Genomic DNA, 24,835 nt, shown 5'->3' on the forward strand with positions numbered 1-24,835 from the left:
AGTTCTATAACTCACTACTTCTTCTGTAGTAAATCTGAACTTGAATTTTTGCTGCTACATCTGAAAATCTCTCTAATTATGAGTTAAAAACACGATGTTAACTTGAGAAGTATCCTTCCAACATCAGGGCAAAGTGCAAGGCATGTAATACAAATGAAAGTGTAATGAATGCCGTGTCGTCAGGTCACCTCTGATAGCCCCCTGGTTGACACCATAGTGTGGATTAAAATCATAGCTCCAGCTGGCCCTCCTTCAATACAATATACATAAACAACAGGTGTGCTGGTTAATTGTTTTCTCATCATGGTGCATATTTCACACCCCATAACTCCCAAATGAAATACCAAAAGAACACATAAAATTAAATGATTCAAAGATTTAAAGGGTTTATGTTTTTTTTTATGGAAGAGTGGGAATCCATTGAAATATTTAGAAGGAACTATAGCTATAACCATTATTATTAATGCCCCTAAAGATGCACTATTTACGTTTGCTTTAAAAATTGACACTTAAAGATGACAACCACAAAAAAAAAAAAATTGAGGCATGTACACAAGCAGGGAAGGTGAAGCAATCCCTACTTGGATTTTGCAAAAGGAAGAGATTATCACACACCTTCTTTTAAAGGAGCAATCAAAAGCTCTCATGGAAGTGTAGCTTACGTGACAGTAATCTTTCGTTCCTCCATTGCTGTTTTCAAACTAGCCTTTGACCTTTGCAAGGGGGAACTGGAGCGTGACTGTCTAGAAGGGACCAAATCAGCATTGACACTTAGAGCCATTTGGTTCTCTCCTTATTGCACACCCCACTCTCCACACGTTTCCATCCAGAGAGTCTGAAGTTCTGTTAAGTGACTTTTAGCACAGAAGCAGGTTGTGAAAGATTCCGTGTTGCCATCTGTTGTGGAACTAAGCATTTTGGTGGTGCAAATCCATATGGCTTCCTTCTCCCAGCCCATGATAAGAACGGGGTAGTAGTCAAAATGAAACATGAGCAACAGTGAAACTTGAAACAGCCAGTCAAGCAGTCCACCTCCTTTGTACTCAAGTCTCCTAATGTCCCCTTTTCTCTCCCAAATGATTTGCCTCTGTTACAGGAGCTTGACGCTGGTAGCTTTAGGGTTCTTGTGGAAAAGCCCTGTCACTACTGAGTGAATTTGTATTGACTTTGCTGAGGATGTGAAATGCTATATGTAGAGATAAAATCAGATTCTCAATGTAACTGAAGAGGCCCTTAATGCTTTGACTCTTAGTCACCTCCCTGCACCCCTAATTTTTTTCTTATCTTCCTTTTTAGGGCAGGCTCAGCAATGCAGACATATGAACTGTATCATTAACTAGGTTTGTCATAAACTATGCCATCCCTCATTATCATGCATTAAATTTTTGTGCGTGGTCATCCTAGAAGTTCATATTAAATTTGGTGGCTTACCTTGAACACGCTGTTTCATTAGCCACTCACCTATGTAGAGACACAGGAGAGAGAGATCATTTGTCTGTGTCCTGTGGACAGTCCAAGGACGGCAATAACATTATGAATTAAAGACCACTTAACTGCACTCGAGGTAGGGAAAGTTGGCTTCAGGACGTCATCCCACTGAAATCAGTATTGCTTCAGAGATCTCTAATACATTGGCCTACTTGCCTCTCAAACTTGGTCCTTCTGGATGACATTTTAAGTTGACTCATTGAATCAGTCAGGATAGGCAGTGGTAACAAACAGCTACAAAACATCTGTGGCTTTAGACAGGAAGATTTGTTTCTTACATATGCTAGATTACTCTTGTAGGTTAGTGCAGAAGCCACTCACACCTCTTAGACGCTCAGGAGGCATTGCTGATGGAGTAGCCACCATCTCAAACATTGCCAATCACCAGGCTGAGAAGAGAGGTGTGGATGGGTTCACATCACTATTAAAAATGCTTTGCTCTTAAAAAAAAAAAAGTGCTTCAGTCTTGAGCACTCCACCCACATTTCATTGGTCAGACTGGGTATATGGCCCCACTCAACCACAGAGGCGTTACGAAACACAAGAAGACATGTCCCCAGAAGGAAAGGGAACTGGACATATTTAGTAAGTAGCACTCATAATCATCACACTGAGCTCACACCTATCTTCCTTATTTCCTCTACCCCAGATACTGGAAAGCCAAACGTGCCATTTCTCAGCTTCCCTTTGTACTAGGAGAGTCCAGGTTGACCTGCATCTGGCCTATGAGGCCTTTGTGGAAATCTGCCATGGGGAGTTGTGGCAAGCTTTTGTTTTCCAATAAAAGGGGTTAGGCACAGCTGTAGTGTTCTTCGTTTATGCTTACCCCCTCTTCCTATCTGGAAGGTGGAGGCAATGCCAGGATCTATAGTGGTTATCTTAGCACAAGCCCCCACACAAAAAATGACAGAACAAGGCAGGAATAGGAAGAGTGTGACTTCTTGATGACATGAATGCACTGCTACACCAGTTCTGAACTGCCGACCTATGGATGTCCTGCTGTGTGAGCAAGACACACATAAACCCCTATAAGTTTATTAGATTGTAAGTCAGGATTTTTGTGTTGTTGTTGTTGTTGTTGACAGCTCAATGCAATACTGAGAGTCCTTATTTTGTTTTTAGTTTTTTAGTTTTTTTTTACATTTATTTTTGAGAGACAGAGAGAGATGGCATGAGCAGAGGAGGTTCAGAGAGAGAGGGACATACAGAATCCCAAGCAGGCTCCACCCTCTGAGCTAGCTGTCAGCACAGAGCCCAACATGGGGCTCAAACCCATGAACCATGAGATCATGACCTGAGCTGAAGTTGGATGCTTAACAGACTGAGCCATCCAAGTGCCCCTGAGAGTCCTTATTTTGAAACTGAAAAGGAAAGCATTCCATTCAGAAGGATGTGTTACCCACAATTACTCCAGTGAAATTAAAGTATGGTCGAGGGATTGCTAATACACCTCCCTGTTTTAGACCCTTTTGCCACTTGATCTTTTTGACTGTCATTCCATTTGAGCTTACTTCATCAGTCAGTATAAGCTAGGTTATGATGTACTAACAAACCCCCATAATCTCAATGATCCCTTACCTCTTGTACTTCTTGCTGTGTGAGAAAACAAATCCCTAAGATTTGTTCGTGTCTACGCCCCTGAGAGTACATTTTTTCTGTTTCTTACAGCTAGGTGCAATCTTGGCTTGGCTGACACGGTCTTGTTTATTCTCAAATTTAAAAGGATGCACTACCCGCAATCTGTGGGTGTTTTCAGGCTTTTTGATGAAGGACTATCTGTAGAGATGATCCCTTATAATGCTTTAAGAATTTCCAGTGTATTTCCCATGGTCAGCTCCATCCATCTGAGAAAACTGACAAAAAAAAAAAAAACTGCTGAAAATGTCTTCTAAAACATTTCTCTTTCTCTTTCCTCTTTCTATATTGAAGAGCTCTCTAAGAGAAATCCTATAATAAAAGTGTAAAGTTTCCATTCTGTGATAAAAAATTAAGTTTTGTTTTCATGTTTTATTGGGGTAGCTGGGGCACTTACAGAATAAAATCTATTGGAAATAAAATGTTAAAAAGGAAGAAAAGAGACTGTGGTACTAAAAACTTGACAAAAGCCTTGAAACCATGAGAATACCTCCCTTTACTGCAAATTTACAGAAAGAGCCAAAGTCTCTCAAAATTCAAAACACTTCAGAACAGAAACTGTACCTTGTTCAACATTAACCTTGACAAATCTGGGTTCTGTCATGTGAATGAATGAACGCCTCCACTCTTGAGATCTCAGGACCTTGAACATCAAAATTAAAGTAGGGTAGCAGAAAATTATCTCTATCTCTTTTTCTCTTCTACCTTGCATCCCATCCCTATTCTCTCTTTACATTTTTAATCGATTAGGGGCACCTGGGTGGCTCAGTCGGTTAAAGCCCGCCGACTTCGGCTCAGGTCATGATCTCATGCTCATGGGTTCGAGCCCTGCGTCGGGCTCTGTGCTGACAGCTCAGAGCCTGGAGCCTGCTTCCGATTCTGTGTCTCCCTCTCTCTCTCTGCCCCTCCCCCTCTCATGCTCTGTCTCTCTCTGTATCAAAAATAAATAAAACATTTTTTAAAATTTTATTAATTTTTAATATATTAAGTGAATGACTTTTACACAAAATCTAATGAGAAAGTCTCTCCACAAGCACTGTCGGATTCCTTGCTTGTCACCATCCGCATTCCCCAGAAGGACAGCACTTTGCTTTATGACCATGTATTGATCTCTAATATCTTTATTGAGCCTGTCTTTTCCTTGCCTCCTACAGGCAAAGGGTGAGAGTTAGATAATAGTATTAATTTTCCAGACATCTGCACATGTTTTAATGGCCTTTTGAAGTTTGAAAATAGTTTCTCTGTGAACCCACCACAGGGCTAAAATGCCATTAAGGCCTAGATTGCAACAATACATAACAATCGTAGCTGTAGAGCTCAGCTTGGCAATGAAAAGAAAGCTCATTTATTTTAGTGGAGATTCAAATTAATGTCAGTTCCTTGCCCAATCAGAGCCAGCGCTTCTCTGGAGGTGACCATCAGGACTCAGGATGGATGGAATCCACCCACGGCTCTGCAAGTCAGAGCATGACCGAAGGTCTCCATGTCACACACAGCGTAAGATGGAGGGTTCGGGAGTCATGACGTAATTGGGGTTCATACCCGTGTTTTAGCCTTGGCCCATTTTTTTTAGACCAGGAAAGCCTATAGTCCCCTTCTCAGAATAATGCTTTTACGTCCAAAATCCCACATGGGATTATAAAAGGAAACCAATTACATTGAGGTGCCATTACTAAGATGTGGAAAAATATATAAGATGAGCTTCATTCCTAAAGCATGAAATAACAAACTCCAATGGCTGTTCTTATGTAATGGTTCCAATATACAATATCTAGAGACATTTTCCACAAGTGCCATATGACATGAAGGTGTCTGTGATCTCTTTTAGTGACAGAGTTACCAATCGATACCACTGTAGTTTGACGCCTACATTCCTAACTGAAGGAAATGCCAAATTTTAGATCATGTATGGTGGAACTAAAGATGCTTTTTTTTTTTCTCCCAAGTTCTCAAAGGCTCTGAATCCTACTCATGGACTTTTGGGCTCTCACATTAAGGAACCCTGAGAGTCTTTGTATTTCCTAGGAACTGCAGGTCTGTGTAGATACAAGGGTGATTATGTATTCCTTCCATGCCGTGTTTAATATTAGACTTAAGAAAATATTTAGATTACTGTGCTTCATATTTGATTTCAGTCCTGACCACTTCAGCATGTACCCTTGAGTTGGCCTCTCTAGAGCAGGGATGCCTCCTCTGAAGGCAGCCACTCTGTTTGGGTTTATTGTTTGTTGTTTTTTCTTAGCTCTCTTACAACTGATGACCACTTGTGGAGCTAGAAGCATCTTGGAGGGTTTGTTTCTCCCCCTGTATACAAAACGACCTGGCCAGGTTTGGGAAGCCTACCAGAGACTGACATTATCACCTGCTCTACGTAGCTGGCAAAAATCACCCTGTGGATGGCACCTGTTTTATACTTTGACATTGGGCAGTCTCTGTGTGGAAAGAAGTGGTTCTAACAAATATTGTGTACCTTTACCTTAAGATTCTCATTAGTTCGGAGATACCTGGGTGGCTCAGTCATTTAAGCAACTGACTTCAGCTCAGGTCAGGATCTCACAGTCCATGGATTCAAGCCCCACATCGAGCTCTGTGCTGACAGCTCAGAGCCTGGAGCCTGCTTCCGATTCTGTGTCTCCTTCACTCTCTGCCCCTCCCCTGCTCAGGCTCTGTCTCTCTCCATCTTTCAAAAGTGAATGAACATTAAAAAAAATTTTTTTTAATTATCATTGTTTCCTCCACGGGGCATAGGTTTTAACCAGAGGACATTCAAATATAATTATCAGGGAATTTCTTAAAATTTGAGGAATGTCAGATTTAAAACCAGGAGAATTTTCTGTTTCTTGTAACAGACTAGAGGAACTGGTTTAGCTTGTCCCATTACACAGTGACAAAGCAGCATCTGATAGCAGCAGCCTATGTGATAAAATGATTATGGCAGCAGTGAGAAAGAATCTAATAAGGAAATTGATCTGCAGATTCCAATTCTGTAAGAGCCAACATCGATCAACATAAATGTCAATAATGAGATCGTATTGAGAGCTGCCTAATTCTTTCAGATGATCCTAGGGTCTAGTGACAGATTCAAGAAGTAAATGTGAAAAAGGAGTTTAAGAGCCTCCCAATTACTCCGTTGACCAGCAGCAGGCTTCCTGGTTCTTTGGTGGCACATGACAGAGTCCATCTTGGTCCAGGCGAAGATTAATTGGAGATTGCTGAAGGATTTTCACACTGAGAGATATGTGATGCTGGACCACATGGTATAAAATAATAATAGCTGTTTTTGTAGTTAGCAATTATAGCTACACATTGCAGGTTAGGGAGGGGAAGAGGAGAAACCTGGTGCCCTGACTTCTGTGTGTCTTCGGGAGGCCATGTCTAGGCAGTGCAGTGGCAAAGGAAACTGTCTGTTCTCAGAGATTTATCAGGAAAGGTTATATGGGTAGAATTCTGAAAACATTATTTGCCATTTTATCTAACTTCATTCTTTGTCTGCCTAGGGTGTTTACTTATAACTGATCCTCAATTCTGTGTTATGTTAGGGACCATGAGTAGCAACAGGACAAGTGTAAGTGAATTTCAGGATTAGGAAAATCAGGGAGTGGTATGACATAGGGAGGGTGCTAAAGAGTGGGGAGAAAAAATGGGATACCTGGGTGCTTCAGGCAGTTAAACGTCCAACTTTGGCTCAAGTCATGATTCTGTAGTTCACAAGTTTGAGCCCTGTTTCAGGCTCTGTGCTGACAGCTCAGAGCCTGGAGCCTGCTTTAGATTCTATGTCTCTCTCTCTCTCTCTCTCTCTTTCTGCTTCTTCCCAACAGCACTCTGTCTGTCTGTCTGTCTCTCTCTCTCTTTCAAAAAGAAAGAAACATTACCAAATAAAGAGTGGGACAGGAAAGTCCCATCAGTGGGCACAGAAATGAGAACGTGAATATAAGACCCAGCTTTGCTCACCTTCACGTGGAGCCATCTTGATGCCTCAGCGAGGGATTCCTCCCATGTTTCCTATCCAAGCAGGAGTATTTTCCAGAATATGGGCAATCCTCCTGAGAAAGGAAGTAAATGGAAACAGGAGAAACTTGGAACAAGCCACTCTTAATATTCCGATTATAAAGTACCTAACTCAGAATTGACAAAATTGACTTTCCAGGAAATACTGACCTTCCTCTCCCCTGCTATTTGTATTTTTTTCTACCTCAAATGGATGCCCTGCTCTGGACATTTTCTGGAGTTTGGGATCTTGTGTTGCAAATTATGATCACCTACATGCTACCAGAAGGGTGGCTTTTCACTTGAAATGATATTAGGAAGCTGCCTCAAGACTTCTTTTTGGTTCTATACTGTCAGGCATGCGTTTGGCACTGCCACTAATTCCAGAAAGATGTGGGAGGGGGGCGGGAATCATACTATTCTGTCATTGAAAAGTATGATAAAATTCAAGTCTACTCTTAGGAAGCTTAGCAAAGGGAACACAAGCAGATCTTTGTTTGGTCTGGGAGTATCTTTCCAAGTCTAGTGATCACCAGATAAGGTAAGAGCCAGGGTGGACTTTCTGGGTGCAAACCTGTACATTCACACAGGGGCATAGAAGGTCCCTGTGCTTGATGTAATGCTATTTGGTCACCACTTTAAAATTCTTAGTGTCTTTTTTTTTTTTTTTTTTTTTTTTTTACAAATGGCCCCATGCATTACACAAGTTCTGTCACTGGTTATGAAAATAGCTAACGTTTGTCGAGCATTCCATGTGTCCCATATCCCTTGGTGAACTGAATAGTTATCACAACCTTGTAATTCCAGAGTCCCTTCTCTTGAACATCAAATCTTAAAACGAGACCCTTAAAATGAGTTAGTATTGTTATTATTATCCACAAAGGAAACTAAGGCTCAAATGATACAGTAACTTGTCTTCAGCCAGAATCTGAACCCAAGCAGGATAATACTTTGGCCATGTTCCACCCTTGCCTCCCTGGTTACGCCTCCCCACTAATCCAAATTAGCAAAAGGGGAAGGGAGCTAATTTGTAAACCCAAACCCAGGCTTTATCCTGCATGTTTAAAAGATAGCTTTCAGGGCACCTGGGTGGCTCAGTTGGTTAAGCGTCCAACTTTGGCTCAGGTCATGATGTCACGGTTCATGGGTTCAAGCCCCGTGTAGGGCTCTGTGCTGACAGCTCAGAGCCTGGACCCTGTCTTCAGATTCTGTATCTCACTCTCTCTCTGCCCCTCCCTGCCTCAAGCTCTGTCTCCCTCTGTCTCATAAATAAATAAACATGAAAAAAATAAAAGATAGTTTTCTAGCTGTTAATCTTCTTTGTTTTAAATACGTCAGCTAAAAAGGTAATAATAAGTAAGTCAGCTCATCAAGGGTGGGGGGAATCATTGGATTTGGTTGACTGAGGTGGTGCGGTAATGCGATGAACATGGCCGCTTGCGGACCCGACTCCGACCTAGCCTAGCTCGGTGATTTGCTGGGCAAGGTGACATCTTCCGGGAACCAACCATGGGCTTTCTGAATAAGTGACTCACATTTTACACTCTGACTATATTTTTATGTACTCAAGTTGGAGGGCATCTTATTCCATTAGTTTTCGATCAATAGAAAAGTATTTATGAAAAGAAATTTACCATCCCACATAAAAGAGCTGAACAAAAAAGTCATGATTTATATGTAATAAATGTTTTGAAGCCCTTAGAATTATTAACAGGACATTTGAGGAGAAATCTCTATAGTGTCCAACTCACAGTCTCCGGAAAAAAAAAGTTTTATCTTTAAAACCAGGTGATTATTGGGGCACCTCGGTGGCTCAGTCGGTTGAGCGTCCGGCTTCGGCTCAGGTCATGATCTCACGGTTCGTGGGTTCCAGCCTCACATCGGGCTCTGTGCTGACAGCTAGTTCAGAGCCTGGAGCCTGCTTGGGATTCTGTGTCTCCCTCTCTCTCTGTCCCTGCCCTGCTCGTGCTATCTCTCTCTGTCTCTCAAAAAAACAAAAACAAAAACAAACAAACCCATAAAAAACCAGCTGATTATTAAACAAGTGTTCTAAGTGGACCCTTAATTTTACAATAATAATTACTTCTTGGGAATCTGGATTCTCTCTCACAAATGAGTGTGAGAGGAGTTTCTTGGCTTCAAAATGCTCCTATCTTTGTAATAGTTATTCATAGATCCATAACCAATTCCTTTGAAAAATAAGAATGCACTTTTGGTATCCTCTGAGGTTGAAAATGCTGCCCATGATCTGAAATAAAAGGCGAGCTCGAGAAAGGTTACTGTGCATCTTTTAAGAAAGTTTCCATCAAAGCAGTTTATGAAAATTAACAAATCTTGAGAGATTTGAGAAGATGGGATAATTTTAGGATTATAGTAACTGGTAACTGTCTCAGAAGAAAATAGAGAGATTATGTTATTTGTATTTATGCATCGAATATCCATTTAATACTTCACAATTTCCACCCTGGGAGATTAGGGATTTCTCTTTCCACCTTCTTCCTTGGCGCCTGTTCACAAATTTATAAGTGTGTACAGAACATGCTTGATTAGAACTAAGTATTGTCTGAAACAAGGGGGAAAACAGAGTAGAAACATTGTTTCATGTTTTGTGGAGAACAGGCCCTTTCACTCTGTTCTCTGATGCAGCTGTAACTCCCTAATCTGTGATACAAATGTTTGTATTATCATAACCATTTACTTTTCTCTTGGATGTTACATTTGAATCTTTAGTCAATTTGCGGGAGGATTTGCTGGAGAAACCGAGGAGCAGTTTTGACTTGAAAGTCTGGCATCACTTCCATTTCACATTCAGTTTTCAACAGCCTCTCTTAATATGCCTGGGAAAAAAATCCATAAGATTGAAATTTAAATATAGAATATATTTAGCAAACTAATAGAAAAATAAAAATAAATCCACTTGACTTGATAAATCCTACGTAATAGCTGGAAACTGCCATTTGCCAAGAAATGATTTAGCTTAGTGGAATGTATTTTACAGCTAATCCTTTAATGTCTGTTTTACATATTACCTTTCCCACTGTTAATATTGAACAGTATTGTAAGTTAGTAACTTGATGCCCTATATTTCAAACTGCTATTAGGAAGCCACATAAATAACAATTTTCAACCGCTTGTTTATAATACCATGAGGCATTTCTTACCACGGGGTAAAGTAACGGTGGATTTAAAAAACTGCTGTGGGGATAAAGCCACGGGGAAACTGTGATGTGGATCTGTGGTAACAAAGCCTATAAAGCAAACCGAAGTAATAGGTCTGAAACCCTGATAATGTGCAACTTAGTATTAACTATTAGGGGCAGTGAGACGACAAGGCCCTCGTTGAGCATTCAGCCAGAAATTGAGTTTACGTAATATGTCTTCACAAATATAAAATGAGTGGGACCCCAGGAACTTGTCCTATTAAAACCAGGACACTGGCCTGTAAAATGCAGGTGAGTACATAGCACAAAAGTCAGTTTTGTGGCTCTGATTTAGTTCTTTCCGCAGCCCCCATGCCAGGAAGTGCCATGAGGGTGAATCCTAGAGTCCGTTACGGCTCCAGCAGTTCTGTCATATCCCAAACCCTGAATTTCCTTTTTCTCAGCTTTCTTTTAATAATGTAAGGAGGCACACATCTATCTTATAAGTAATTCTCCTTTGTTTTGTTTTGTTTTGTTTTTTTCTTCAGGGGGTTTGTTGATTTTTCTTGTTATTTTTTGTTTGGTGGGTTTTGGGTTTTGGGGTTGTTTTTTGTTTTTGGGGGGTTGGTTTGTTTCGAAAATACTGACAAGACATTTCCCCTTCCTTGGAGTTTATCTTCTAGTGTGAAGCACTAATTTTTTATTTTGATGTCTACTTGTTGTACTTGCAAGAGTAGAGCAGGGCCGAGGTATGATTTCTTGCCAGCAGCCTGGACCACGTATGAACCCCTTCGGCTCACCGAGGGAGTCACTCTGTGTTTTCGGGATTAGCGATGAGAGACCTCTGGAGCGCTGGCAGCACTTTGCACAGTGTCAGCGCGGGGGCAAAATAAGCACCCTAGGCTGAACCCCCCGCCTTCCCTGCAAGGAAGAAGCGCCCCTCAAAGGCACAGAAGCTGCACGTGCATTTCCTTCCAGGGACCCTTGGTGCCTTCTTACAGACCTCGCCTTGCTTGTTTACATAGATAAGAGTCACAGAGGCCCACAGCTAAGTTCAGCATTAGGAAAACATGGAGGGGCTGGCAGAGGGATGAGGGAGAAAGCATGTGCCTTGGAGAAAGTGAGGAGTTCAAGTCCGAGCCCTTACCACTCACTGTGTGACCTGCTGCAGGTTTCTCACCGCTGAGACTTCTCTCTCACCTTTTACCCTCCGGAGTTCTCCGAGGTCTTGCTCAACTGTTTGCAGAAAGATGTCGATCTCTCTTTCCTCTCTGGACCTTTCACCTGGGCAGAAGGCCTCCCCACCCCCTTTCTCGGCTCCTTCACCTGAGGCATCATTTCTTGTTCCTGCAATCTCAATTTAGCTATTTTTCTCAGGAAAGCCTCCCTGGCGCCCCCTGCTGAGATTTGCATGGCACATGACACTGAGGAGGCCCGACGGCTTGTCTCCTACATGCGCCTTGGTGGCAGGGACTGTGTTCATTCATCACTGTGTCCTGAGTAAGACAGCAGAGTGGCAGAGAGTGTGGTGTCTGTCGTAAGAGGGCCTGTGGCAGGATTCTTCCACAGAGAGTCGTGACACTGAGGCTTTTCTTTCCAGCAAGTTACTTTATTCATGCTAGCACGGCTCAGTTGGGTTCGTACCCTCAAAACTGAGCCCTGACGCCACATGGCATAGTTCTTCACATGGTTTTTACTTCTTCCTCTCCCATATATGGTAACACACAAACATGTAGTCCGATTAAGTGGTCTCACGACACAGGGATGTGAGGGATGGTGTCAGGTGTGTGTATAGCTGGGTGACCTTGAGGTTTGGTTCGGTTTGGTTTTTCCTTAGGGAGGAGACCCCACCAAAGGCAGGCGTGACATCTGAGTCCGGGTTCAAATCTCTGACTGAACAGTGCCTCACCTGCTCTTGTTCTTTTAACGGTCTCCTTTGAAAAAGCAAAGTTATAATAGTTTCTACCTCATTAGGTGATTATGAGGATTAAATAAGAAAAAAATAAGACAGGCACGTAGCACAGCACCTGGCATGCAGTCTACAAATGTTTGCTGTTTTTCTCATTAGTTTTATTTTCAGTTAGATCCAAATTGTATGCAAAATTGTGTTTTCCCAGAAAGAATGTGGAGCTCTAAGGAGGATATAAGATTATCACCAGTACCAATAAAATTACCAATAATAATAATAACACAATAATAATAATAATGAAAGTATGTTTTTAATAAATGTATGAATGATGTTTTAGTGTAGTAAGTGGATATATTGCATTATACTTAGAGATTCTTCTTTTTTTAATCTTATGTGGTTTCTTTAGCTGTCTAATTCATTTGTATTGTTATTTTTGTAAATTTTTTTATAAACTATCATAAACCAGTTCCAATTATAGAAATTAAGAAAACTAACTCTACACTCATATGACCTGAGATACTATTTATGTGACATTAGACAAGATTTTTAGCTTGTATACCTCAGTTTATTCACCTATAAAATGGGAATGATAATGCCTTTACTGTGGGTTATGATGAGCATTTCAAAGAATAATCTATGTGAAACACATAGCTCAATAAATGTCTACAGCTACTGGTGGAAGCGACCCAAATTATGGCAGAAATGAGTAACTCGCCTTGCAAAAGAGACCAATTCCCTCCCTTCAGGTGAGAAGCAAGTAGAATGCAGGAGAAGTCTGGACTTGGAAGGACACACATCTAAGAAAAAATCCTGGCTCTACCTCATACTGGAATGTAACCTTTGACTTAGGACGCCTTCCTTAGATTTTTGATTACATGGATTTCTTCAGCCCTTAAAGTTGAGATAATAACTTCACCCATGAGTTAAAGGATCCGTGAGATAACGATTCAGGGCAGAGACTTGATACAGAGCCTTCGCACCCCTCAGGGCAGGAGGCGATTCACTTCTTCTTAATAAATGGTACGTTTGACTCCAGTGGCCATCACCATTATTTCTAATAGTTCCGGTAAAAATAGCAGGCCAAGTTTCTCCCCACCCTCCAATTTCTTTAGTTCTATGAAGTCAGAGGGAAAATTTGTCTCCCTACATGTAAAAAGCCAAAGTGTCAGCAATCCAGGAGACTTCTCGAAAGTAAAGCTTGATTAAAAATGTAAAATGCGGTGTAGATAATTTTACAAACCAGCAGGGGCAATTGGCAAGCACTTATTAAAGTACCTGTTAAAGTAATTAGTGATAAAAATGGAAGTTTCACTGCACTTCTGTATCTCTTAGATCCCAGAATAGATTCAGGCTGTGCTGAGTCACTTCCTCTCTCAGATCAGAGTCAGGGGGGAACACAAAAGGGACATTTCAGAGAGTGTTCAGATTAGTCACAGGCAAGCAGGTGCGAATCACTCTTCAGAACTGGCACCATCCCTGCCCACAGGTGGCCTGCTGTGGGACCCCTACCCTACATCCTGCTGCCCAGCGTTCTGCCACTTTGCTGTGATATATTAACTGGTTCTGCTTCTTTTTCGTTGTTGTTTTATATAAAGAGACCAAGAGGTTTGGGAGCTTGAGAGTGAGAACTAAGCCCCTGTTGTGTGAACATTTATTACACAGAACATTATCCTACTTGTATGTGTTACCAGGCTGACCCCCATCCCACCCCACTTCCGCCTCCATATCACCCTTACTCTATCAGGATCTCTTTTGCATATTCTGCCTTAAGATTTTTTTTTTTTTTTTTGGTCTCATCTCTGGGTTTGGGCTCTTCATTGATACTTAGTAGGCTCCACTAATGAGCTTCTTTGAGTCTCTTCATAGTTCATAGTCAGGACTCTGTACACAGTAGATGCTTCATAAATGCTTCTTGTTGAAATAATTAGAGTGGAGGTTCCCAAGGTCAAGGTCTGCTCTTTTCATGCCCATCCTTCTTCCTCCTGGTTCTCACCCTGTGGGTCCTCAGGGCACTGTTAATGGAGTTGCAGAGGACAGGACAGATTTGAGGTACTCCAGTCATCAGTTTAAGCTGCGGAGGTGCCCCGATGAGCTTCCTAGTCACCAAACCCAAATGCCCCCTTAGGCAGCCACCGGATAATCAGGTTGTCATGGTAGCAAGGGCCCTTGAAGAGGTTTTGAAAATAGTTCTAGAATAATTGTTTCAAAAGTATTTTATAACCTTCGATCCCAGAGAAGTAGAAAAGAGGATGTAGAACCATGTCATTTACAGAGGCATCCAGAGTGAAACAGAATGTACCGGGGCATCTAAAGATTGATGTGCAGGGGAGTCTAGGAGTTGTTGGGAAAAATAATAATTTTAGCAAGAACTGTTGTATATGTTTTTCTTTAAAGCTATCAAAATTTCAGACTCTGAGTGAGATCCAATCTTAGTGAAGGTGTTTTTTAAAGACCTTCCGGGAGAACATTCGAAAAACCATACTCTGTTGCATCAGCAAGATGGATGAATGCAGATATTATGTGTTATTGTTATATCCCAAAATGGAAATAATGGCATAATTAATTAAACATTAGCTCATAGCCAAAAAGATTCTGTCCTAGGCTCAAATTTTTGTAAATCTAAGAAATGATCATTTAATACTCCGTTACATAATAGACAGTTATATAATATTCAGTTTTATAATAAATTCTTAATGGAATAGAATGAAACCTGTGACTTGTGAACCAGGGTTTGCTCTCCTGATGGTATCTGGAAGGGCTGATGAAAAATCACACTTCCTGAAGATGGCAAAAATATTAAGTCTAAGTATATGCAGAAAGTAAAACTTTGGGTGTTTTGGATAATCATCTGGTGAGTAAAGCTTCCAAGAAGAAATGATCTTAATCAGCCTCCACACTATTGAGATTCTTTGAACTTCCTTCTGGAGCCTTGCACATACCTATGAAAATTGCCTTGTTATCCAACAGAAAGAACAAAGCGTATTCTCCTGGTTATGTCTAACTCAGAGCCATATTTAGAACACGTCTCTTAAACATACCAAATCCACCACCACCTGCGTTTTCTGTCCCTGTAACAGAGGCTGCCCAGGAAGGTGGTGAACTCATAGGAAATCATCTGAAGTTAGCAGTTATCAAAAGATGCTCAGAGGATTTGATAATAGCACACTCCAGACTTGCTCCCCGCGTGGTGGGATTAAAGGAGATGAAATAGGTGGCCCAGGGCCAGCCTGGGGCTGAGTTGAGGGAGCAGGAGCAGGGCTCTAGGAAGCTTTCTGGAAGCTGTGAGTTGAGATGAGCTCTTCAAAGTGGAGTCAGGGTGATCTGCAAACAAAGCTGAACCTGAAAAACCAATGAGTTCTTCCTGGGAGGGATCAGCCCAGGATCGAGGCCACTAAATTTGCACATGAGGGTGATCCCTTATAAAAGGCCAAGTCCAAAGGAGCAACTGGCCAAGAGAGTGGGAGCAACAGTGCTCAGCAAAGGAGGTGAGGAAGGTGCCTAATACCCTGTCTCCTGGGCAGGATACTGAGCAGTTAAAGATACCAATGGGGAGGGGGCAGATTTTGAGAAATGTCTGCATGCTTCTTCTATATATCCTAATATGAACTTTTGAGAGTAAAAGATACCTTCAAATGGGTGGAGCATATTGTGAACAGAATTCAGGGAAATGTGGGCATTTCAGGGAAGGTTTAGCAGTAGTTCGTGTGCTAATTAACAGACTTTCTCACTTGATACGTAAAACAGGAACTCAAGAATCAATTGTGGGTATGGAAGTCATCCCCTTTAACTGAGAGGCCTTTTTCACAGGGAGCAAAAAAAGCAACTCTGGAGAACATACAATAGGCCTGGGGTAGAATTCTGACTGTCCACACAGAAGTATCCACCAAGGTCAAGTAAATCAAGGGTATTGGGGCAGATCACGTTAAAAACACTAATTCACTTCTACCTCTGCTGCTGAGCCTAAATTACTCATGTTGGTAGAACCCATTCATCAAATGTACACCATCTCCTAGTTAGAGATTTTCCTAGTTAGAGGGGAGAATAATTGTATGCGTGATTACAAGCCTAGATTAATTGTATCACCAAATTGGACTGCGGGGAGAAAAGTCCTTTCCTCTTTACCTCTTACGCTGAGTTAATGACTTCTGAGATCCTGGCATGAAAAACCCCACACGTTCCGTTTCAGACTTTAGGAAGTACGTCACTGAACACAAAGGCTGCTCCATCACCTGATTTTACTTGATTTTTCCAGCCTGGTTTCCCATGCTGCCCAAATGTCTGCCAAAAAGTTCTACTTTTTACCCTCACCTTGCACCACTAAGTGAGGATTCAGTGTCTTCCTGACCTCAGCCATCAGGGGCCTTCCAGTGAAGACCCCACTTCCATCCTGAGGAAAAACCCAGAAGCAGAATTCTGTTAAATGCAAGGAGCCTTCACGGAGCACCTGAGAACTGCAGCTCCGGAGGTGAAGAGAGAAACAGGATATGGGAAACTGGTCCTCCAGCCCAGCTCCGAAGGCCCAAGTGCACCACCACATCCAGTCTCCACTGCCATCATTAACTGGAGAGCTGCCAATCAGTATCTGCTGCTCAGAAGGGGCTACTCCACCCTCATCCCACCAGATACAGAGCAGCCAGCCCCGGGTGCAGTCTGTCCAGGCAAATGCTTCTCTACCCTGAATTACAGGTTCAGAACTGGGTGGGCAGACCCAAGACAGGGTTATCCACCAAATGTCACTGACCTGTGGTTCTCGCACTAGCTGCCCCCCAGAGCTGAGCATGGTAGATTATACTGGCCTGACCCTGTGTTCTGACGATGGATTGCAATACACTTTAGCACATCACACCAATCCCCCCACCCTGCCCCCCATAGTGACAGAAAACACGCCTTTTCCCTGTGAAGCTGACAGTCCACAGTGTGAGAAGTCACGTTGGTCTGCTGACCTACACACCTGTGACTGTGTGTGTGTGTGTGTGTGAGAACCTGTGTGTGTTGACTGATTGATGGAGTAGCTATCCTGCACGCTACAGAGTGCTTACCTCAGAGGAGGACTTTCTCAGCCAGGCTAATATTAATCATGATGGCAAACCCCCAAGTGAATAATGGCTCAAACCCAGTGCGTATTTATTTCTTCCTCATGGAAAATCCAAAAAAGTTATCTCTGATCCCCAGGTGGCACCCTTTTCGGTTGGCAATTCAGGAACAGAACCTCCTTCTCCCTAGTGGCTCCATCCTTAACACATGGTTTACAAGGTGGCTATGCCCAGTTGGCTGCCTCAAGCCACTGGAGGGCAAAAGAGCCTAACACCGCACACTGAAGATATTCCGGAGCCAGGAACGACATCACTTTTGGTCACACTCCACAGACTAGACTAACCATGTCACGTGGCTACACCTTGCTGCAAAGGAGGCTGGGAGACAGCCTCTAACTATGTGCCCAGAGAAAAGAGAGAATCCATTCCAGGACGCTTAGCTAGTCCCTACCACAGGAACAGAGCAGAAATACAGGGCTTGGTTTGCATCCGCATAGAGCTGATCACCCTATTAGGAAAATAGACCCTCCCCACAGGAGCCATTCAGCCATCATGGCCCTCAGGTTCAGGGTCAAAATGGGCCAGGGATGTCATCTGGCTAGATGTGGAATCCAGTATGGGCTACTGATGACAGATGACCTTACAGGTAGGGTTTTAATGCAGTCCTGAGCGGTGAGCAGATTTTAGGTGGGTGGGCAGGAGCAGGGAGGGTGTGCCATGAGAAGACAGACAAAAGCATCATCTCAAAAGTGAGAGGACTTGATGAAACCAGTCTGGCAGGAAGGGAGGGGTTGATTCTTTCCATCAAAAGGAGTGTTTGAGCAAAAGGATCTCACTGACCTCTGGTTTGGAAATGTGTGAGGCCAGGAGTTTCTATTTCTAACACCAAGTGGAATCTAAGTTACTCAGATAATATATAAGAGGTTATGTGAGGTCAATTTTCAACCTCTCCTGAATAATCTTGCTGCGTCTCATGTCTAAAACATTTTAAGACTCATGTCTCCATTCAAGATTCTTCCTCATTTTCTGGTTACAGACTCTAAGTTTGAATTATTTCAGGTGAGAGATTTTATCCAGATGGACACTAGCCATGAACATGAACTATAGATAGGTATATGCTGAGAATTTTCCCTCTAACTAAGCAGGGAGATGTCTTTCAAGAGGTCACAGTATTCTCCTGTCACTTATGCTCTTTCTGACAATAACTTTAGTGGAACTCCCCATGTATACATTCTACCTGCTTTGCCCCAAGATTTTTATTTATTTAATATTTATTTATCTTTGAGAGAGAGATAGAATACAAGCAGGGGAGGGGCAGAGAGAGAAGAAGACACAGAATCCGAAGCAGGCTCCAGGCTTCAGGCTCCAAGCCGTCAGCACAGAGCCTGAGACAGGGCTTGAACTCATGAACCTCAAGATAATGACCGGAGCTGATCTTGGATGCTTAACCAACTGAACCACCCAGGGACCCCACACTGAGATCAGTATTAAGCCCAGATAACATCGAAGTACCAGTTTGAAAAGTGATGTGCTTCTTCTCTTGTACACCTGTATGTGCATGTCTGTGAGAATATATTTATTAGAATATTACATATACCTATACAGATGTGAAAATATAAGCCTTTCATAAAAATTCTTATTCTAAGAAATGAACAACAACAAAAAAGAAATGTAACATCTACAGGCTTGTGAGCTTTCTTGGTTATTTAAGGCAAGTTGTGTGAAAAGATGATATTTGCCTACCATTTTCCTGCCTACAGCTTTAACACAGAAATAGATTTTGTTTTCCAAGTCAGTTTGTATTTGCATTACATATGTAGAAACTCTAACAACAGAGGATCCACGTGTACCTTAGCATTTAAGAAATCACCTCCCATCTACTCGAGGTATGGGTGTGAGGCTATGTGAATGCCAGCAGGTTGTCCTATCTGGTGTTGTTCCTGACCGTGGCAACACCTCTCCTTGCCTGTGGGGGAGGTTACGTAGCCATTTCAATCCCTCCGTAACCAGCGAGGAATCTGAGACAGAGAGATTCCATTACATTCCCAAGATCTGGTTAAAACTCCTACATGGAGCTGGAACTCAGATCATCTGGCCCCTTGATCTAGGATGTGTCTCCTCTCCTACACAATGTTACTGGTTTCAAGTGAGGGGAAGTGAACATTTGGAGATAAACTGCTAAAATATAACATCATTTAGGATGATGCATTTATACACACATAGATTCATGCAGAAAGCAAAGGATGACATCATATATTTGATAAGGAGTGAAGCGCAACCGTGAACCAAATTACATCAGATAACTAACCTAGAAGGACTCTTCCTCAATATCACCTGATATACCACTCAAAATCACCATTTCTTTTCTTGCACGTCATTTCCTATAACTTCTTGGATTGTTTGCCTATTGATAAATGAACCCTTATGTCTCAGAGCATTATCATTCTTTTGACACTCTCTCAATCTTTCAAACCCATATGTGGGCAGAAAAAAACATGAAGACGTCTTTTTCTTTATAGATTACAACGAGCATCAGTTGGGTTCTTGCTGCTTACTATCACACACTGTGACAGGTCCTGGGGATTAAATGACTAGTGCCCCCGGGAGACTCAGTTTCTAGAGGGAGCTTGAGGTAAGGAATCCAAAATGTGCACAGAAACAACATCCTGACTCTAGTTACCTATTGATGTCTTAGCTCTGTTGGAAAAGTTAGAATTTTCGAAATAACAGGCAACCAGTTTAAGATTTATGCCCTTTTTGGTGAAAGGAGGTCCACAAACACAGACTGAGGAAAGCATAAGTGTTGGACTGAAGCAAGCAGTGGAGGCGCCTGAGCGGACCAGTCAGTTAAGCATCCGACTTTGTCTCAGGTCATGATCTCATTGTTCAGGAGTTTGAGCCCCGCGTTGGGCTCTGTGCTGACAAGTCGGATCCTGGAGCCTGCTTTGGATTCTGTGTCTCCCTGTCTCTCTGATGCTCCCCTGCTTGCACTCTGTCTCTCTGTCTCTGTCGCTGTCTCTCTCTCTCTCTCTCTCTCCCTCCCTCCCTCTCTCAAAAATAAATAAACATTTTTTAAGACTTTAAAAAAAATTTTAATTGAAGCAAATAGTGATTTAGAACTTCACTGGGAAGAGAAGGATGATCCATTTTAGAAAATACGCCCTTCTGCTGAGGGCTGCCACACAGCCCCACCCTGTGCTCCTCCTCCAGCAGGTGCTGAAAACATGTTTGTTTGGTGGCCAACTAACCACACCCACAGGGACTCTCATGCACATTCAGTCCAAGGGGAGTCAAAAAGGGAACATAGCAAATGTTCCACATTTTAGTGGTGTCACCTGTCCCCACTGACAAGGGCACATTTGCAGGAACAGAGTGACTGGCGAGGCCACCCCTGTACTCTAAGATGATCCTAATACTAATTAGTGACAGAGAAGCCGGGACATTTCCTGGATCGACATCAGTATGCAGCAAAGCCCTTCCAGGGAGGAAAAGGAATTGAAGAACTTTTCAGAGGTGAGGGAGGCATGCCTGGCCACATTATTTACTTACTCAATTCGATTTTTTAGTGTCTGAAGTCACAAAAGTTGTAACCAAGACAAACCAGGCTACAAGTACCATTTTAAAATGTCATCAGCCTTGCAGAAACATTGGACATAAATCACAAGTTTTATTGTATTTGCAATTAAACAGATCAAATTTAATGTCCACAGAAAAGCCTTAGTAATTAGTATAAAGATTAATATAGTGAAGTGTCCCTGGTTTAGCCAGCCTCCCAAGCAAAGCTGAAATAAAGAATTGCGTATATAATCAAATAGCATGTGAATATTAATGTGCAAAATCCTCCAAGTCCCCAGCTCCCAGATGCAATTATTTTCTATTCACATTAATTGTTCCTAACAGATGACATTAATGACTTTGAGTTAAAATGTATCCAAGGGAAAATTTTACAAGATCAATGCTGTTTAGAAATAAGGTCACTTTTATAATTATTTGCACAGATCTTAACCACTATTCAACATAATAAGGTTAACATGGTGATTGTTTTCTAACACGAATATCAAAAGTTATTTTTCACACTAGCCAGTAAGTGTATTCGATGACTCACATTTTTCCTCCTACTTATTTTTTCCTACTAGTACTTTCCAGCACAGACCGACAGACAGTGAGAGTGCGATTACTATTTATAAGCTGTAGTTTGCACATAGATGCATATGGCTTGCTCATAAACTAGAATAAACTTTTTTGGGTTAGGACACATATGATCTACTCTAGAAATGGCAACTCCTTAGAGATTAAGCTGGCCAAGGCAGGATTTGAAAATAAACAATTAAATCACCAGAGTGCAACATTTCTGCTTGTTTTTCCCTAGAAACTTCATTCACGCATCTTAGATCTTTCATCCGGAGATTTGCTCTCAGACATGGAAAGAAGCCGAAGTCTGACGCAGTCACGAGCTGATGTTGAGATGCATGTGAGTTTCCCTCTTGCCTTCAGAACGCTTATTCATGTTATTTTCCTTCCATCAAATATGATATCACAAGTGAACCTTAAAGCGCATCCTTGAAGCATTGTCAGCCAGATAAAAATACCTTCCTTTCTTGTATTCTCTGAAATTCAATATCATGTCCCCCAGCTGATAGAGTAAGCAGAAAGTGTCACTCTCGGCAAAAATATCATAAATCTTGCCTTTGTCCCCAAGATACCTTTTTGGGTATTGATTACATCTCAAAGTCTGAGAAATGGTCAAGGAGCTTTTTATTAAAGCCCATGTCCTATATTATTCATCCTACTTTTATGATATATTATGTATGAACTTTTAAAAATTCATAGGCTGTACATTTTTTTCTTTAGCTAGGGTTAGCTTTGTGCTTATTTGGCAAAAGTTTAACCAGAATGGCTTTTAATTCTCATTGACATAAAGAAAGTAACTTGCAAAATACAAGAGCCAAATAAATATGTAATGAAAAATGTTAGGTTAGGCTTAAAACAATGACAGATGAACATTTGTGGATAATTGGCTTTTGATATTGCCATATAATTTTATCAATGTAGATAGGATATTCTATATCAAAGGTAAATATTTTCAATTTAGATTGGAATTAAATTTCAGTGGAATGCTGTCACTTTAAACATTCATGAAGACCTTAATGCCTTCCAATCTATAATATGGTCTTAAGGTCAGGAATTTTTTAAGTGTGCAGTTTTTATCCAAGGAACTTTTGACTTCATTCTCTCTCTCTCTGTCTCTCTTGCCTTTTTTTTAATTCCAGAATTTGTATTACATTTCTCACAATAAGGATGTTAAAGCATGAGTCAACCAAGATGGTAATCTAAAATACACTATAAGAAAAATTTTGAGTAGTGCAAAGGGGGTGTATTTTGTCAATGAAGCCAACATAATTAAGATAATGTTACTATGGAAACCACTATACTTTTTTTGGCAAAGAGTCATTTTAATAATAATCATTATCTATTACTAATTAGAATTCTCCCCTGACTGACTTGTTTCACTAGCATAATACCCTCCAGTTCCATCCACGTTCATTCATTTGTGGATCTTGAGAAACTTAACAGAAGACCATGAGGGAGGGGAAGGGGTGGGGAGGTACAAGCAGAGCGGGAGGAAGGCAAACCATAAGAGACTCTCAAGTACAGAGAGCAAATTGAGAGTTGATGGGGGAGGGAGAGAGGGGAAAGTGAGTGATGGGCATGGAGGAGGGCACTTTTTGGGATGAGCACTGTGTGTTGGATGGAAGTCAGTTTAACAATAAATTATATTTAAAAAAAAAGAAACAAGTGCATTAAAAAAAAAAAAACTCTTCCCGTTTGGGTGCTTGGTGGTCCATATATGTCCAGGAGTTCTGTTGACTTTCAGGGGCTTTCGTTGGTGACATAGCATAGTGCCTAGGGTGTGGGCCTGACCTCGGGATGTCGTACTAGCTTGGTGACCTTCTGTAAGAGAGCAGTGCCACTGTGCCTCAAGTTCTCCATCTTAAAAACGAGCATAATGATATTTCTTTTCTATCTCTGAGAATCATGGTGAGGATGAAATCCCACGGTACATAAAATGTGTGTACCACAATACCCACCCACCATACGGGGACAGTAATAAGATTTCTGCTGCGTAGTGCATTTCTGTTCTTCTTCATAATCGGCACTCTGCCGCAGCCACAGAACACCATGGCGAAGATGGAGAATGATAACAGAGAGCCGTATCTGCTAGTATATCTCTCCAGAAGCTCATATCAATAATGTCCAGAAACGAAGGGCACCCACACTATTGGCTGTTGCTCAGTCGGTTCCTGTGTGCGAGGTGTCAGACAGCAGTGGTAGCACAACTGTAACATAGGGTCCCTTAGGGGGATTGTAAGCTTGTGATTTAGTTCAAGAGTCAGGACATGTGTATATAAAAATAATAATAATAATAATAATAATAATAATAATAATAATGGAAGCAACACCTAAATGTTACTAAGCATTGCTATATGCCAGGGGCTGTTTGGATTTCACTGTGACCTTGTGTGGTAGGGACTTTCCTCATCTCCATTCACAAATAAAGAAACTGAGGTATGGAGGGGTTAAATAACTTTCTCAAGGTCTAGGAGTCAGCCCGTGGATGAGCCCACGTTTAAGCCTAATAAATGGCCTTAGAGTTAAAGCACTCAGCCACAGAACAGCTAGTTATTCACTGGAGTAGATAATCCTGCTTGATAATCATGTGCTGATGAAGGAAACTTCAGGAAAAAGGAGCCTGCATTGCAGCCATGATGTTAGAGATTCTGGGTTCCTTATTAACTTCAAATATTCATTATATAATGTTGGGGAAATATGGACAACGTCCAATATGGAGGACTGGCCCTTCCTCTTCTTTTTAAGGAATTACCTTGTAATTGCCCCCCACACACACACACACGCACACTCACACAGTGCACTGGCCCATGGGTAGGCTCAGACCATTTCCTTCATCCTGCTCCACAAAGTCAGGTCAGGCCATGTGGTAACACAACTTGCCACCAAGTAACCCCTCATCGGAGGTAGACCTGTCTCACACCTTCCCCTAGGGACCTTCTACTCAAAGTCCTGGAACAGCAGCCTATAGAAACACCTGGGAACTTGTCAAAACTACCACATCTCAGATTCCACCTCGGAATTACTGACTCAGAATCTGCATTTCACAAGACCCCAGATGACACATGTGCACACTGAGGTATGAGAAGCCTGGCTTGGAAGACACTTCTCTGCTTAACCACCCCCAGCCCCACCTGCCTCCACATGGCAGTGATAGGTCTTCACCTCCCTGAAGTAAGCTTAGTCACATCTGCTCATCTCAAGTTCATGACCAAAGGCAGAAGCAGCAATTCCCTTCTTTGGTAGCTCTGAGGTTAAATTTCTGTCATCTAAACCCAGCATCTGTACAGGGGGCACACACACGGGAAATGACTGGGCAAGGATGCTCATTTGTAAAAAGAGTCCTGGGAATGGAGCTGAGCTGTAAAAATAGATGTTGTTTTGATAGGCGTAGTAGGAAGGAATAGGTGGGAAAGAGGGAAATCATGGAAGCTTCAGTACTTCGAGAAAAGGAGGAGTACGAAGAGTAACCTAAGGCCATTCAGAGTTGTGCAAAGGGCCGTTAGAAAAATTTA

The 24,835-nt window shown here is 41.9% G+C and overlaps 1 protein-coding gene and 1 long non-coding RNA gene across 2 annotated transcripts in view; one reads left to right on the forward strand and one right to left on the reverse strand.

Moving 5' to 3' along the window:
• The window catches only part of NCKAP5 (NCK associated protein 5), an 857,737-nt gene that overhangs the window by 715,912 nt on the left and 116,990 nt on the right, over positions 1 to 24,835 (forward strand). Inside the window, exon 11 of the mRNA XM_029934682.1 lies at positions 21,562 to 21,663. Within this exon, the coding sequence (XP_029790542.1) occupies positions 21,562 to 21,663 (102 nt within the window). The remainder of the gene's footprint in view (positions 1 to 21,561; positions 21,664 to 24,835) is intronic.
• Positions 9,824 to 24,835, reverse strand: part of LOC115287879 — a 52,279-nt gene continuing 37,267 nt past the window's right edge. The window contains exon 3 of the long non-coding RNA XR_003906698.1: positions 9,824 to 9,947. This is a non-coding gene — a long non-coding RNA (uncharacterized LOC115287879). The remainder of the gene's footprint in view (positions 9,948 to 24,835) is intronic.

Source organism: Suricata suricatta, chromosome 3, assembly GCF_006229205.1.
Source record: "Suricata suricatta isolate VVHF042 chromosome 3, meerkat_22Aug2017_6uvM2_HiC, whole genome shotgun sequence".
NCBI classification, from domain to species: Eukaryota; Metazoa; Chordata; class Mammalia; order Carnivora; family Herpestidae; genus Suricata; species Suricata suricatta.